The sequence below is a fragment of the Oncorhynchus mykiss genome, chromosome 17, assembly GCF_013265735.2.
Source record: "Oncorhynchus mykiss isolate Arlee chromosome 17, USDA_OmykA_1.1, whole genome shotgun sequence".
Classification (NCBI taxonomy): Eukaryota; Metazoa; Chordata; class Actinopteri; order Salmoniformes; family Salmonidae; genus Oncorhynchus; species Oncorhynchus mykiss.
The window spans coordinates 47,656,231-47,668,738 of NC_048581.1; the positions used below are offsets into that span (position 1 = coordinate 47,656,231).

At 41.6% G+C, this 12,508-nt stretch overlaps 1 protein-coding gene across 1 annotated transcript in view; it reads right to left on the minus strand.

Annotated features, from left to right (window-relative positions):
- slc2a9l2 (solute carrier family 2 member 9, like 2) overlaps positions 1-12,508 on the minus strand; it is a 224,003-nt gene that overhangs the window by 184,107 nt on the left and 27,388 nt on the right. Inside the window, exon 4 of the mRNA XM_021568636.2 lies at positions 5,182-5,342. Coding sequence (XP_021424311.1) covers positions 5,182-5,342 — 161 coding nt within the window. The remainder of the gene's footprint in view (positions 1-5,181; positions 5,343-12,508) is intronic.

Consider the following 12,508-nt stretch of genomic DNA (forward strand, 5'->3'; position numbering starts at 1 on the left):
CATGGACATTTCCAAGTGACCCCAAACGTTTGAACGGTCTCATCTGGATAGGTTCCCAATCTCAACCTTTCTTTGTGTGTGTGTGTGTGTGTGTACACACACACAGAAAGAAAGGTTGAGATTGGGAACCTATCCAGATGAGACCGTTCAAACGTTTGGGGTCACTTAGAAATGTCCATGTCCATCCACACACACACACACACACACACACACACACACACACACACACACACAGAGAAAATACAAAATAAATATACATCTCTCCATGACTACGGTCACGACTTGTATTACAGAAAAGGATTTTCCACAAGGCTCTCATCCACCCTTTGGTACGAGGCATGCTAAATCTCATCTGGATAGGTTCCCAATCTCAACCTTTCTTTCTTTTGCTCTCAAAAGGATGTAATTGCAGTTGGACATTCTCAAAAAGGTGTAATCCCACGGTTTTAATGCATTCAATTCAACATCTATGAACCTCAAGTCAAGGACAGTTAAGTAAATGGATTCTTTGGAATGAGGTAAAAGAGGGTAGCAGGGGCATTGACACTGCAGTCCAGGCACTGACTAAATGACACTGAGCACAACAATCCCCAACCTTGCGAACTCATCATACTTTCACCGAAATTAGATCTCGAGGAGTGGAATTGGTCCAGACCTCAGAGAAAGAAAATTACTTTTCAGCCCAAAAAACATTATGTTGCAATCTGCCCTTGAGTAAGAGTTTGTGTAGATTAATCTGCATTTTGCTTAATAGAAGAACAAAAAATCCTAGTATAGTATGTTTGGGTTAATTGAAAGGATTTTTAGAGGGTAGATGATACCCTACTTATTTTCTAACTTCAACTCTTACTCATATCTTACTGGTATACTCCTGCAGCCATCCTAGCTTCGCTGCACGTGTGTAGTAAGCACTTCAGCGACCACACATATGAACGAGATATGCGATCTGAAACGATGGGGACAGACAACCGAAAGATACAGCTGTTGCTACTGTATTTCCATGGACTGGAACTGGTGCAGTGCCACACAATACAAAGACATATTTGAGAAGAGAAAGCGACAAAGCAAGCGTGCAGAGGTAGGTAGCCTGATTCTTGACGTTCAATGTGTTTTTATTGTGTTATTACCATTGCACCATATCATGTAGACATATAGGCCTAGGAGCTCTACAGGTTAGCATATGTGCTCCATGTATTTATGATAGTTAAGAGACAATAGACATTGAGTCAATTTACATTGCAGAATATTATCCCCAAAATGTGATAAATAAACAAACATACTGTAGGCTAAATAGTGTTATGGGCTAATGTGAAAACATAAACCCACTAATGGGTTTGTTGCAAAAGTAAACTAACTGCTCCTCATCATCATTACGTTCCTCTATTTCTGTAAGAACTGTAGTCACACATTCAAATTCTCTGCAGCACAAACATTCCCCAATCGTGGAATAAGAACGCAATTGCCACAACTGCACCACCAGTCTGTGTTGATCCAGGGGTGGGCTGGGGCTGTGGTCTAGCTACTGCTGCGACTACTGGTGGCTAGAGGGCAGCGGCCATCTGAAGGTCAATTTGCCTCAATTCTTTGTCCAAATACTCAGGCTTAAATAAATATGGATCGACAACTCCATCGGCGCCCCCTCCGGTAGGTCTTTTTCATCCCTCGCGATTATTTAATTGTCAGACATATTAGCAGGTTCTTGTTTACTTTGTATAATTATTATGTAATGCTGTCTACACTTCTCCGCCAAAAAAAACATGCATCTGTGTATAAGGGCATAACTTGCAGTTTTGAAGTAGCAGGGATTCCCTGAGAGTGCACATGCGCAGTTGTTACCCATTTCCGCTGCTGTGGCAGTTGGCTACATAAAATAATCACAAATTTTCCAACATTTCCTAATTCAAAACTGATTGAACTTGACAGAAATAGCTCATTCGGCCATACGCTTCAATAAAACACATTTATCCACACATCCGAAATTTCTAAATCATGAATTCACTGGCAACAAAGCAGTGAGGCCTGCATCCAGCAACGTCACATTACCCATTTTTGCAGCTGTTTCAGTACTGCACATCAGGGAGAGAGAGCAAACTCCACTAAACTAGTTTCAATGTATGGAATCACTTGGGGGTTTCTGGATTTTGGGTCAACTTATTTAATATAGATTGTGCACCAGTTGTTTTTAACAAAGAGACACACCCCTGCCCTTGGGTCTACAAGACGCTGCCATTCTGTCATTCCGATGCACAGGAAAAAAACGCTCGATTTATATTTCACCATGTCCTTATTCAGCCAAGACTCTGTGAAGCATTGTATATTACAGTTCTTCAGGTGACATTGGTAGGATAGTCTCGAATGGAGCTAATCTAGTTTGTTCTCCAGTGATTCCACAACTGAAGAGAGGGTAGAGGCGGTTTATTCACTGGTTGCCATAGTTTCATCAAGGTGCCCCCCACATCGGCCTCTATAGCACCGTCTTTTCCTCTTCCGAGTGTCGGGGCTTAGGGCCTGGTCCCGGGTGAGCAGTATGTCCTGCATGGCCGAGTCATTGAAGTAGAATTCTTCATCCAAATCGAGGTAGGTGATCGCTGTTTTGATGTCCAGAAGCTCTTTTCATTCAAAGGAAACGATGGTGGAAACATTATGTAAAAAACTATACAAATTGGTCAGGAGCCCATAAAACCGCCGCTTTACATGCCAGAAAACCAGTGTACAACCAGAAAATAACGTAAAATGTCATGTGCCAAATTTTGCCACGCTGTCGTTTCACATTGGTCGTCACACTTCATTGCCTCGTTTACAATTCCATCTTCAAGCAACCATTTTGTATTCCTGATCATATATTATGTCGCTGTCTCATTCATCGACTAATTTTAGGCCATGCAGAAAGTAGTCAAGTCAGGTTGTATTAGTCATATGATAAATTAATGTATTTATAAATCTCATCCGAAGGCTATTAAGGATGATGTATGGTAAGGTTAAGACTATTGCCTACATCATAAACAGTCACATCTTTTACGTTCATCCCCTAATGGTCTCTAAGTAATATTTCAGTGATGAGTGAGAGGTATAAAGAAGCCACAAAGGGACTATTATCTACAGCTTCTATTACCCCATGCAGTAGTCTTAACCGTAGTCTTAACCTTAATCACTTGGGCCACAAATCAGGGAGGGCAAAAATGGAACGATATCTTGCCGCTATCAACGCGCAAAGTCTATGTTATCACTTTCCACCAATGTCAAGAGCTTCAACAGGGGGCATCAAACTCTCAGAATCATTATTGGCCGCAGTGTATTGCTAAGCAGCTGCATTGCTACAATGGGAGTGAGCCGCATGGCCCGAGTTAATAAAGTTCAGTGAAAACTTGTCTGTGAACAAGAAGGGTTGAAATCTTTAGTATGCTATGTAGGTGCATTATGTCATTTGGAGTAGGCTGGAGTAGACGCAAATACAGTTTATGTTAATGACTTGGACTGGAGCACAGAAATAAATAGGCTACAGGTCATTCAAATTCAGAAACCCTCATTCACGCTGCTAAAATTAAGCAATTCTGGAATGTTTCACAAATTGAGGATGAAATAAATGAGAAATCAGATTATACGTCTCCACCCACAGTTTCTATGTCATAAAAAAAATTCTGTGACAAATTCCCGACCCAGGGTATTGAATATCAACAATGAATATCTCGATAAATCCCCACAATTATTTTTGATACATGTAAGCACTAAACAGTACTTGAATACAGTTGAATAATTACTGCTTAATAATTCCAAGGAGTTTCAAGTGCTGGAGCTGAAAGGTGGGTCACACATTTGCCCCTGCGTCATGTACTATTTGTGTCTGCAGGCCTTTAAGTCATGTTTAGCCTCACACCCACCAGTATCTCCGATGAGAAGAGAGAGGGAATGGGGAACTGAGGCATGAAGCTGTACTCAGTTAATGGAGGCTCATGTTAAATTTACTTTACACATTTCTCTCCCCGGAGGAGGGAATATGGACTCAAATTGTGTTTATTTTTATGTGGCTTCTCAAGGGCTGAAATCAACATTTAATTCCTTTGATATGTTTCAAAATCTGATTACTATATATCGACCATAAAGCACTGATTTGGGACGCTCATTGGGAAATTACACCAACTGAAGGATCCCTGGTGACATCAAAGGACAGAAATGTCTATTGGAATCCGTTTGGCTGGCAAGTATCCTTGTGAGAGATGTAGAGGTGCCTGGAGTGGATTTAGTGGTGTCTGGCTCCATGGGGGGCCTGTGGAGCATCCATTAGAGGGAATCACCCATGCACAGGCCTGCTGGAATCCTTAGGCTGTCAGCACTCAGCTCTTCCTGCCATGTTCCATCTACCGTGACGTCTGTCTGTCTGTCTACATGCGTCCTGACCACTAAAGGTTCGCTCACTGAAATGCTAAGAGAGAAAAACGACAGGGAGGGAAGAAAACTGAAGAACAGATGGGGGAAGGGTTTATCTAGGTGGCCGCTTTCAAAAGTTGGCGAGGAGAAGGAGATGGGGGAAGAATCCCAAAGGAGGGGTGGACGGTTTGAACATATGCCAACTCCTCTCCTCGCTTCAATTGCCAATAGTGTGGTGAGTGTTGTCGCAAAAAATAAGATAAAGATAATAGATAAAGCTATGTTCAGGCCTTTTACTCACACTGGGAAACTCTAATAGACATTCAGAAGTTCACTTGTCAATATTCCGTCATATACTCCCACCTCAAAGATCCTTCATCAGACAATGCCAGAAGCACTTATCATCAAAAATGGACCTAATTCACTGCAAGCCTCTGCGCTACCTTACCTCTTCATTATACACACCTGGTTTCCATTCCATAATCAATGTTCCTTATTTAACCCTCTGGCTTCCCTTTCTGTTTTGTGAGTGATAGTCATCGTCATGTGGGTTCGTTATTTGTGCTCTGGATATTTAGTATTTTTCCTTGTTGGAATATTGCTTACATTTTGAGTAAATTCAGATTATTACTCATACCTGTGTGTCCTGCGCCTGACTCCGCTTATCCATTTACCTAATCGCTGACAGGTTCATCTTCTTAACAAAAGAGCCGTGCAGGGAAATATGTATGCTTAAATGTTCATTTATATGTATGCATTGATATCTATGTCAGCAAACCTCTTCTTTTAATGCTTATCATAGGTGTTCCAACGTACCTTCCAATGAGTTTCGTGAGCAACGTGACACAGAGCGCTCCAAGTAGGCCACCTATGGCAAATATGGAGACTGTGATGGACCATAGCATGGTGACCATGTCTGCTCCAATGGGTTCTCCGTAGCGCTCCATCCATGTCTGGTTGTAAAATGTCTTTATATACTGTATAGAGAGGAAGAGGAAGGAAGTCAGCATCTCAGCAAAAAATATGTTTCTCATTATTCACACAAGGTAAATTATTATTCATGTTCCATCCGATTTCAAGGTAATGTTTACGTAACCTTTAAAGGTCCATGCTGTTGTTAGTTTTTACTCTGTTTATTTAGAACCTAACGGACTAGGAAAAGCTCAAACCAAGTTTATTCACCCAACAGGTCAGACAGCTGAAAAGACAGACATGTTCCCACCAGCACAAGTATTTACACCCCACTTTAGGCGGAGTCTCCTCCTTTTCTCTAAACATTACATCTTTGTTGCTAGGTAGGAAGTTAAGTGATGTGTGTAATAACTGTTCCTTCTCCCTTCATGTGACCTGACCGGACCTCGGCTCTCATTCCTCACTTGTCATGTGTGGTCTCTCTCCGGCACACCTGTCACCATCGTTAAACGCATTATGACACTAACCTGGACGCAATCAACTCCTTGATTAACTGCCCTAGATATGTCACTCCCTTTGGTTCCTTCCCCAGACATCATTGTTTCTGTTTCATGCCTGTGCGTTGTTCATGTTTCTTGTTTAGTATTATGTTTAGTTTCTTGATTAAGTAACTTCTTCGGGGTAGTGGGCAGTATTCGTAAGTTTGGATGAATGAGGTTCCCAAAGTAAACTGCCTTTTACTCAGGCCCAGAAGCTAGGATATGCATATAATTGGTAGTATTGGACAGAAAACACTCTAAAGTTTCTAAAACTGTTAAAATAATGTCTGTGAGTATAACAGAACTGATTTGGTAAGCGAAAACCCAAGGATTTTTTGAGCTCACCACTGATTATAATTGCTCTCTATGGAAATATAAAAGGAATACCTTCCAGATTGCAGTTCCTAGGGCTTCCATCAGATGTCACGTCTTTAGAAAGAGTTTCAGGCTTGTTTTTTGACAAATGAGCTAGAATGTGTCGATTTTGTAAGTGGCTCCCATTTTGGCTGTAGTGTTTTCACGCGCTTGGATGAGAGTGCGCACTTCGTTATTTATCTCCGGTAATGAATATACTATTTTCCGTCTTAAATGTTATCATTTATTTACATATTAGGGTACCTTAGGATTGATTAGAAATTGTTTGACTTGTTTGGACGAGGTTTATTGGTAAATTACGGGATTCATTTGTATGCATTTTGAACGAGAGAAATCGGTGGATTACTGAGTCAAGCGTGCCTAATAAACTTACTTTTTGGGATATAAAGTAGGACTTTATCGAAAAAGGACCATTTGTTATGTAGCTGGAACCCTTGTGATTGCAACCAGATGAAGATCTTCAAAAGTAAGTGATTTATTTTATCGCTATTTCTGACCTCGTGACGCCTCTGCTTGGTTGGAAAAGGTATGTAATGCTTTTGTGCGCGGGGCGCTGTCCTCAGATAATTGCATGGTGTGCTTTCGCCGTAAAGCCTTTTTGAAATCTGACAAAGCGGCTGGATTAACAAGAAGTTACATTTATGTTTAAATTATGTATGACACTTGTATTTTCATGAATGTTTAATATTACGAAAAAAAATAATATTTCTTTGCGCTCTGCAATTTCACCGGATGTTGGCCAGGTGGGATGGTAGCGTCCCACCTACCCCAAAGAGGATAACTCACTCCCTGAGCTTGCTTCCCGAATCTCAGCACACTCATCACAGAATGACGCCTCCCCAAAGGGAAGCATCGGGGAGTTTTTTGTTTTGGAGGTGATGTCGGGTCTGGGTGTCAAAACCGGAGCTACCTGGGAGGCCTCAGCCGTCTTATCGGATTCCCAAGCCTTGGTGGGTTCGGTGGGTTCGACGGGTTCCCCTGCCTCGACGGGCTCCCAGGTCTCAGCCGGCTCATCAGGCTCTCACGCTCCAGCTGGAGCGACAGGTTCCCGGCGCCTTAGCAGAGGTGATCGGTCCGCTCCTGATCCCCGGGATCGTCATCTTGGTCGGGGTCCTGCGGCTGGAGCAGCACGTCGGGGAGGGGGTACTGTGACGTGTGCGCCCTCTCCGGCCTCTAGGTCACCAGGCTGCTCGTTATGGCGCACACCTGTCACCATCGTTACGCGCATTATGACACCTGGACTCCAGCACCACCTTGATTACCTGCCCTATATATGTCACTCCCTTTGGTTCCTTCCCCAGGCGTCATTGTTTCTGTTTCATGTCTGTGCGTTGTTCGTGTTCCTTGTTTTGTATTATGTTTTGTTTATTTAATCACTCACTCCCTGAACTTGCTTCCCAATTCTCAGCGCACTTGTTACATCAATAATCCACAGCTATCCACCCGTATCAGTGACCGCAACCATGTGATTGCCTTATTCCCTCACTTAGTAACTCTCGAAAGCCCATGGCTTGTATCCACCCTTAATTGACTCCACCATATACATTCCTCCTACATATAACCATTAACTTCTGGTGTAGCAAGTATTTCAAATTTCAACCCAATGCTGTAAATTTAGAAAAATGTGAACGACACCTAGACAGCAATTATGGGTGAATTCACATATTTGTGTACACTCACCCAATTTAGACTTAAAATTCAAAAAAGCACTTGCACATTTGAGTTCTCTCATTTCTGGTGCTTTGAGAATAACGCTATAACTTCAAAAAAGATAAACCCAGTTGTATCACGTGATTAAAGCTTACGTGTCGGCCACCGTCAGAGCAATTTACACTTGAAATGTGACCAAAAAAATGTATTTAAGTCAAAACCTATTCACCTCTCCTGTCTGTCAGGCATTTCACTATTTTCAAAGCTAAACTCCAAGTCTCCAGTATGTCTCTGGCTCTCTCTCACTCTTTCTTATCCTACAACCTTCCATCCCAAAAGGAAGACTTCCTTGACCATTGAACAAGATGACCAGCTTGGCTTCTGGAGGCCTGCAGGTTCATCGTCAGTGGATCCTAACTTCAAACTCTCACACACAGTCCACACCTAAAGGGAACATGAAAGGGAAACGCATGGAAAGCTGGTTTATGGGGAAGTCTAACCAGCCCAAGTGATTTCTATTGACTCTGTGTGTGTGTGTGTATGTGTGTGTGTGTGTGTGCTATAATTAGCTTAACTATATTCACTGATTTGTGAGCATATAAAAAATGTATGTTAAGAATGTGCTAGAGGGACACAGACGGCTAACTGGATTTAGATACAGGGTAGGAAACGAAGACTGCATGTGTCTGGGGACTATAAGACTGCTCAGGATCCAATTAGCCAACTAAATTGTGATGCAGAAGGACAAATGCCATAGCAGTCATTTTGAGCTCAGACTGGAGTAATGAACTAATTAATACATATTTTTAATATTTATGTAGCAAATGTATCACTTGTACAGTTCTTTATTAAAATGTAGTTGTTACATTTGACTGTGTAAACTCTAGCAGTACTACTTATTTCTATGAGAGTGAGGCAGATATATAGCATTTAGCAAATAAACATGATTATTTGTCTCTCTGAAACGAAACCATCAAGTGATAGATTTTAAACAAATACATCTGTCATTGAACAAACCCATGCCACCAATCTAATTTCTTTAAAAAATAAAAGCTAATTTACCAACATTACTGAAAATGGATATATAGCATTTTGGAATTAAACTCTTCACATAAACATCGTGTTTATGTTGACTGATCAAAGGGGAGTCATTCTTGTTTACAACATTCTTGGTTGAGAGAAGGCATTTAACAAAGCCACAGAATAACGCTGCCTGAAAAGCATTGAAGGGGAAAATTAAGTCAGACATTTCAAATTGGAAATCAGAAACTTCAGAAGCCTTTCACATTTTCACATGTGAGTTCCAAATATCTCTAACGGGCGCCCCAGCGTGATGTCACAATGCACTCACTGTTCCAAAATGTGATTATTACGCAACAGGACAGTTTACATGTGCAAATATCTATAGGCTGTTTCAACTTGTCAATTTCCAATTATTTTCTAACAAGTTGAATTTTCTAACAGTTTAAATTGAGGTGTGTTCTGCCTCCTCATTAATTCACATTCAGCTTTGCGGACAACTTATGTTTGAGGCTTTACTGAGCCGGACAAACTTCTCTCTTCGAGGAGAGCCCACCACACTTCACTCATGTTTGCCAAATCAATATGCATATATTTGTGCAGTCTTGCAAGAATTGAAAATGTTCTTGCTGGTGCTCACTTTGCCTTCCTTGTTGTTTTTCTTACAAATAATAACTTTTGACATGTCAGCTTTCCTATCAAAGTAAGTTCCTTATTTTCTGTATACTGTGTTGCCTTTACTACTGTAGACGCATACAGTATGCATGTATGTATGTACAGTTGAAGTCGAAAGTCTACATACACCTGAGCCAAATACATTTAAGTTCTGCCCACAAAGTTTCTATAGGATTGAGGTCAGAGCTTTGTGATGGCCACTCCAATACCTTGACTTTGTTGTCCTTAAAATAGATGGCATCATGAGGAGGCAAAATTTTGTGGATATATTGAAGCAACGTCTCAACACATCAGTCAGGAAGTTAAAGCTTGATCGCAAACAGGTCTTCCAAATGGACAATGACCCCAAGCATACTTCCAAAGTTGTGGCAAAATGCCTTAAGTACAACAAAGTCAAGGTATTGCAGTGGCCATCACTAAGCCCTGACCTCAATCCCATAGAAAATGTGTGGGCAGAACTGAAAAAGTGTGTGCGAGCAAGGAGGCCTACAAACTTGACTCAGTTACACCAGCTCTGTCAGGAGGAATGAGCCAAAATTCACCCAACTTATTGTGGGAAGCTTGTGGAAGGCTACCCGAAACATTTGACCGAAATTAAACAATTTAAAGGCAATGCTACCAAATACTAACTGAGTGTATGTAAACATCTGACCCACTGGGAATGTGATGAAAGAAATAAAAGCTGAAATAAATCACTCTATTATTCTGACATTTCACATTCTTAAAATAAAGTGATGATCCTAACTGACCTAAGTCAGGGATGTTTTACTAGGATTAAATGTCAGGAATTGTGAAAAACTGAGTTTAAATGCATTTGGCTAAGGTGTATGTAAACTTCTGACTTCAACTGTAGTATGCATGATTGTAAAAACTGTTGCTCCATAAGCCTCGCCTTTTTTGGTGTATTTTACTTGTAATATCTAGGTAGGTCATTTACAACAAAATACTTATCAATCATGATCTGTCTCTAAGACACAGGTTGTTATGGAATTGATGTCCTCCGGAAAAATATTTACTACTGCAGAGGACGTCCCCCTCATTCTAAAACAAATCAAGTTACCTGTGGGATGCGGAAAAACAAACACAAAGCCAGCACTGTGTGAACAATGACAAACAAACCAAACAACAAAAGCTGTGTTTTTCGTCTTAAAAGGGATGATGGCTCTCTTCTTCTTGAGTCATGAACAATTTCAAGGGCTACACACATTTCACACTTGTTCCCATCAAAGTGGAGAATTAGAGGCCCAGAAAAACTCTGGGCCAGTGCCAGTACAATACACCAGTAAATCAACACTATTTTTCTGCCAGTTGGTATAGCTCCCTTGTGATGTCTTGCTTATGTGCCAAATAGAAACATTAGGAAATCCTAAGGCTAGCAGACTGAAATTCTCTAAGACTGAAATACCATTCACCTACAGTACCTAAAAAGAAAAGGTGATGGCATCTCCCAAGAAGACTGCAACAACATATGTTTTTTTCTAATGCATAGGTTAATATAATTAAGAGCTGGTGCATTTGGACCTCAATCGGTCTTTGCCAAAGCTTTTTCCACTCACCTCCCTCTGCTAGATTCTAGTCTCTGACTGAAAATCTCACTTTTTTTTGTGGTCAAATATATCAGAACAATTTCTCAAAACCCCAAAACAGCTCCAGACAGAGAGGGAGATTATTTTCTGAACTTTCCATCTATTATTTAGATTTAATTAGGAGAAAGTCAAGATACTTGGAAGAAACTTTTTCAGAGGAGAATTTGTGGTCATCGGGTACATTAATAGCCCACATGACAGGACATTACGTACAACATTAGAGTGCAACACAGGAGGTTGGTGGCACCTTAATTGGGGAGAACAGGCTTGTGGTAATGACTGGAGTGGAATCATTGGAATGGTATCAAAAACATCAAACACATGGTTTCCAGGTGTGTGATGCCATTCCATTTGCACAGTTCCGACCATTATTATGAGCCGCTCACCCATCAGCAACCTCCTGTGAAAGTGCATTCATTAAAGCATTCATGAAAGGGGACGAAAGGAGCTCAGAAGGGTTGGTGGTGCCTAATTGGACAGGGTGAACAAAGTGGCAACCCTCCTCAGCTGTTCCTGTACACTCTTAGGGTTTTCACATGTAGTCCTCTTAAAATATATATATATATATATATATATATATATATATATATATATATATATATATATATATACACACACACACTGCTCAAAAAAATAAAGGGAACACTTAAACAACACAATGTAACTCCAAGTCAATCACACTTCTGTGAAATCAAACTGTCCACTTAGGAAGCAACACTGATTGACAATACATTTCACATGCTGATGTGCAAATGGAATAGACAAAAGGTGGAAATTATAGGCAATTAGCAAGACACCCCCAATAAAGGAGTGGTTCTGCAGGTGGTGACCACAGACCACTTCTCAGTTCCTATGCTTCCTGGCTGATGTTTTGGTCACTTTTGAATGCTGGCGGTGCTTTCACTCTAGTGGTAGCATGAGACAGAGTCTACAACCCACACAAGTGGCTCAGGTAGTGCAGCTCATCCAGGATGACACATCAATGCGAGCTGTGGCAAGAAGGTTTGCTGTGTCTGTCAGCGTAGTGAGCATGGCGGCGCTACCAGGAGACAGGCCAGTACATCAGGAGACGTGGAGGAGGCCGTAGGAGGGCAACAACCCAACAGCAGGACCGCTCCCTCCGCCTTTGTGCAAGGAGGAGCAGGAGGAGCGCTGCCAGAGCCCTGCAAAATGACCTCCAGCAGGCCACGAAAGTGCATGTGTCTGCTCAAACGGTCAGAAACAGACTCCATGAGGGTGGTATGAGGGCCCGACGTCCACAGGTGGGGGTTGTGCTTACAGCCCAACACCGTGCAGGACGTTTGGCATTTGCCAGAGAACACCAAGATTGGCAAATTCGCCACTGGCCCCCTGTGCTCTTCACAGATGAAAGCAGGTTCACACTGA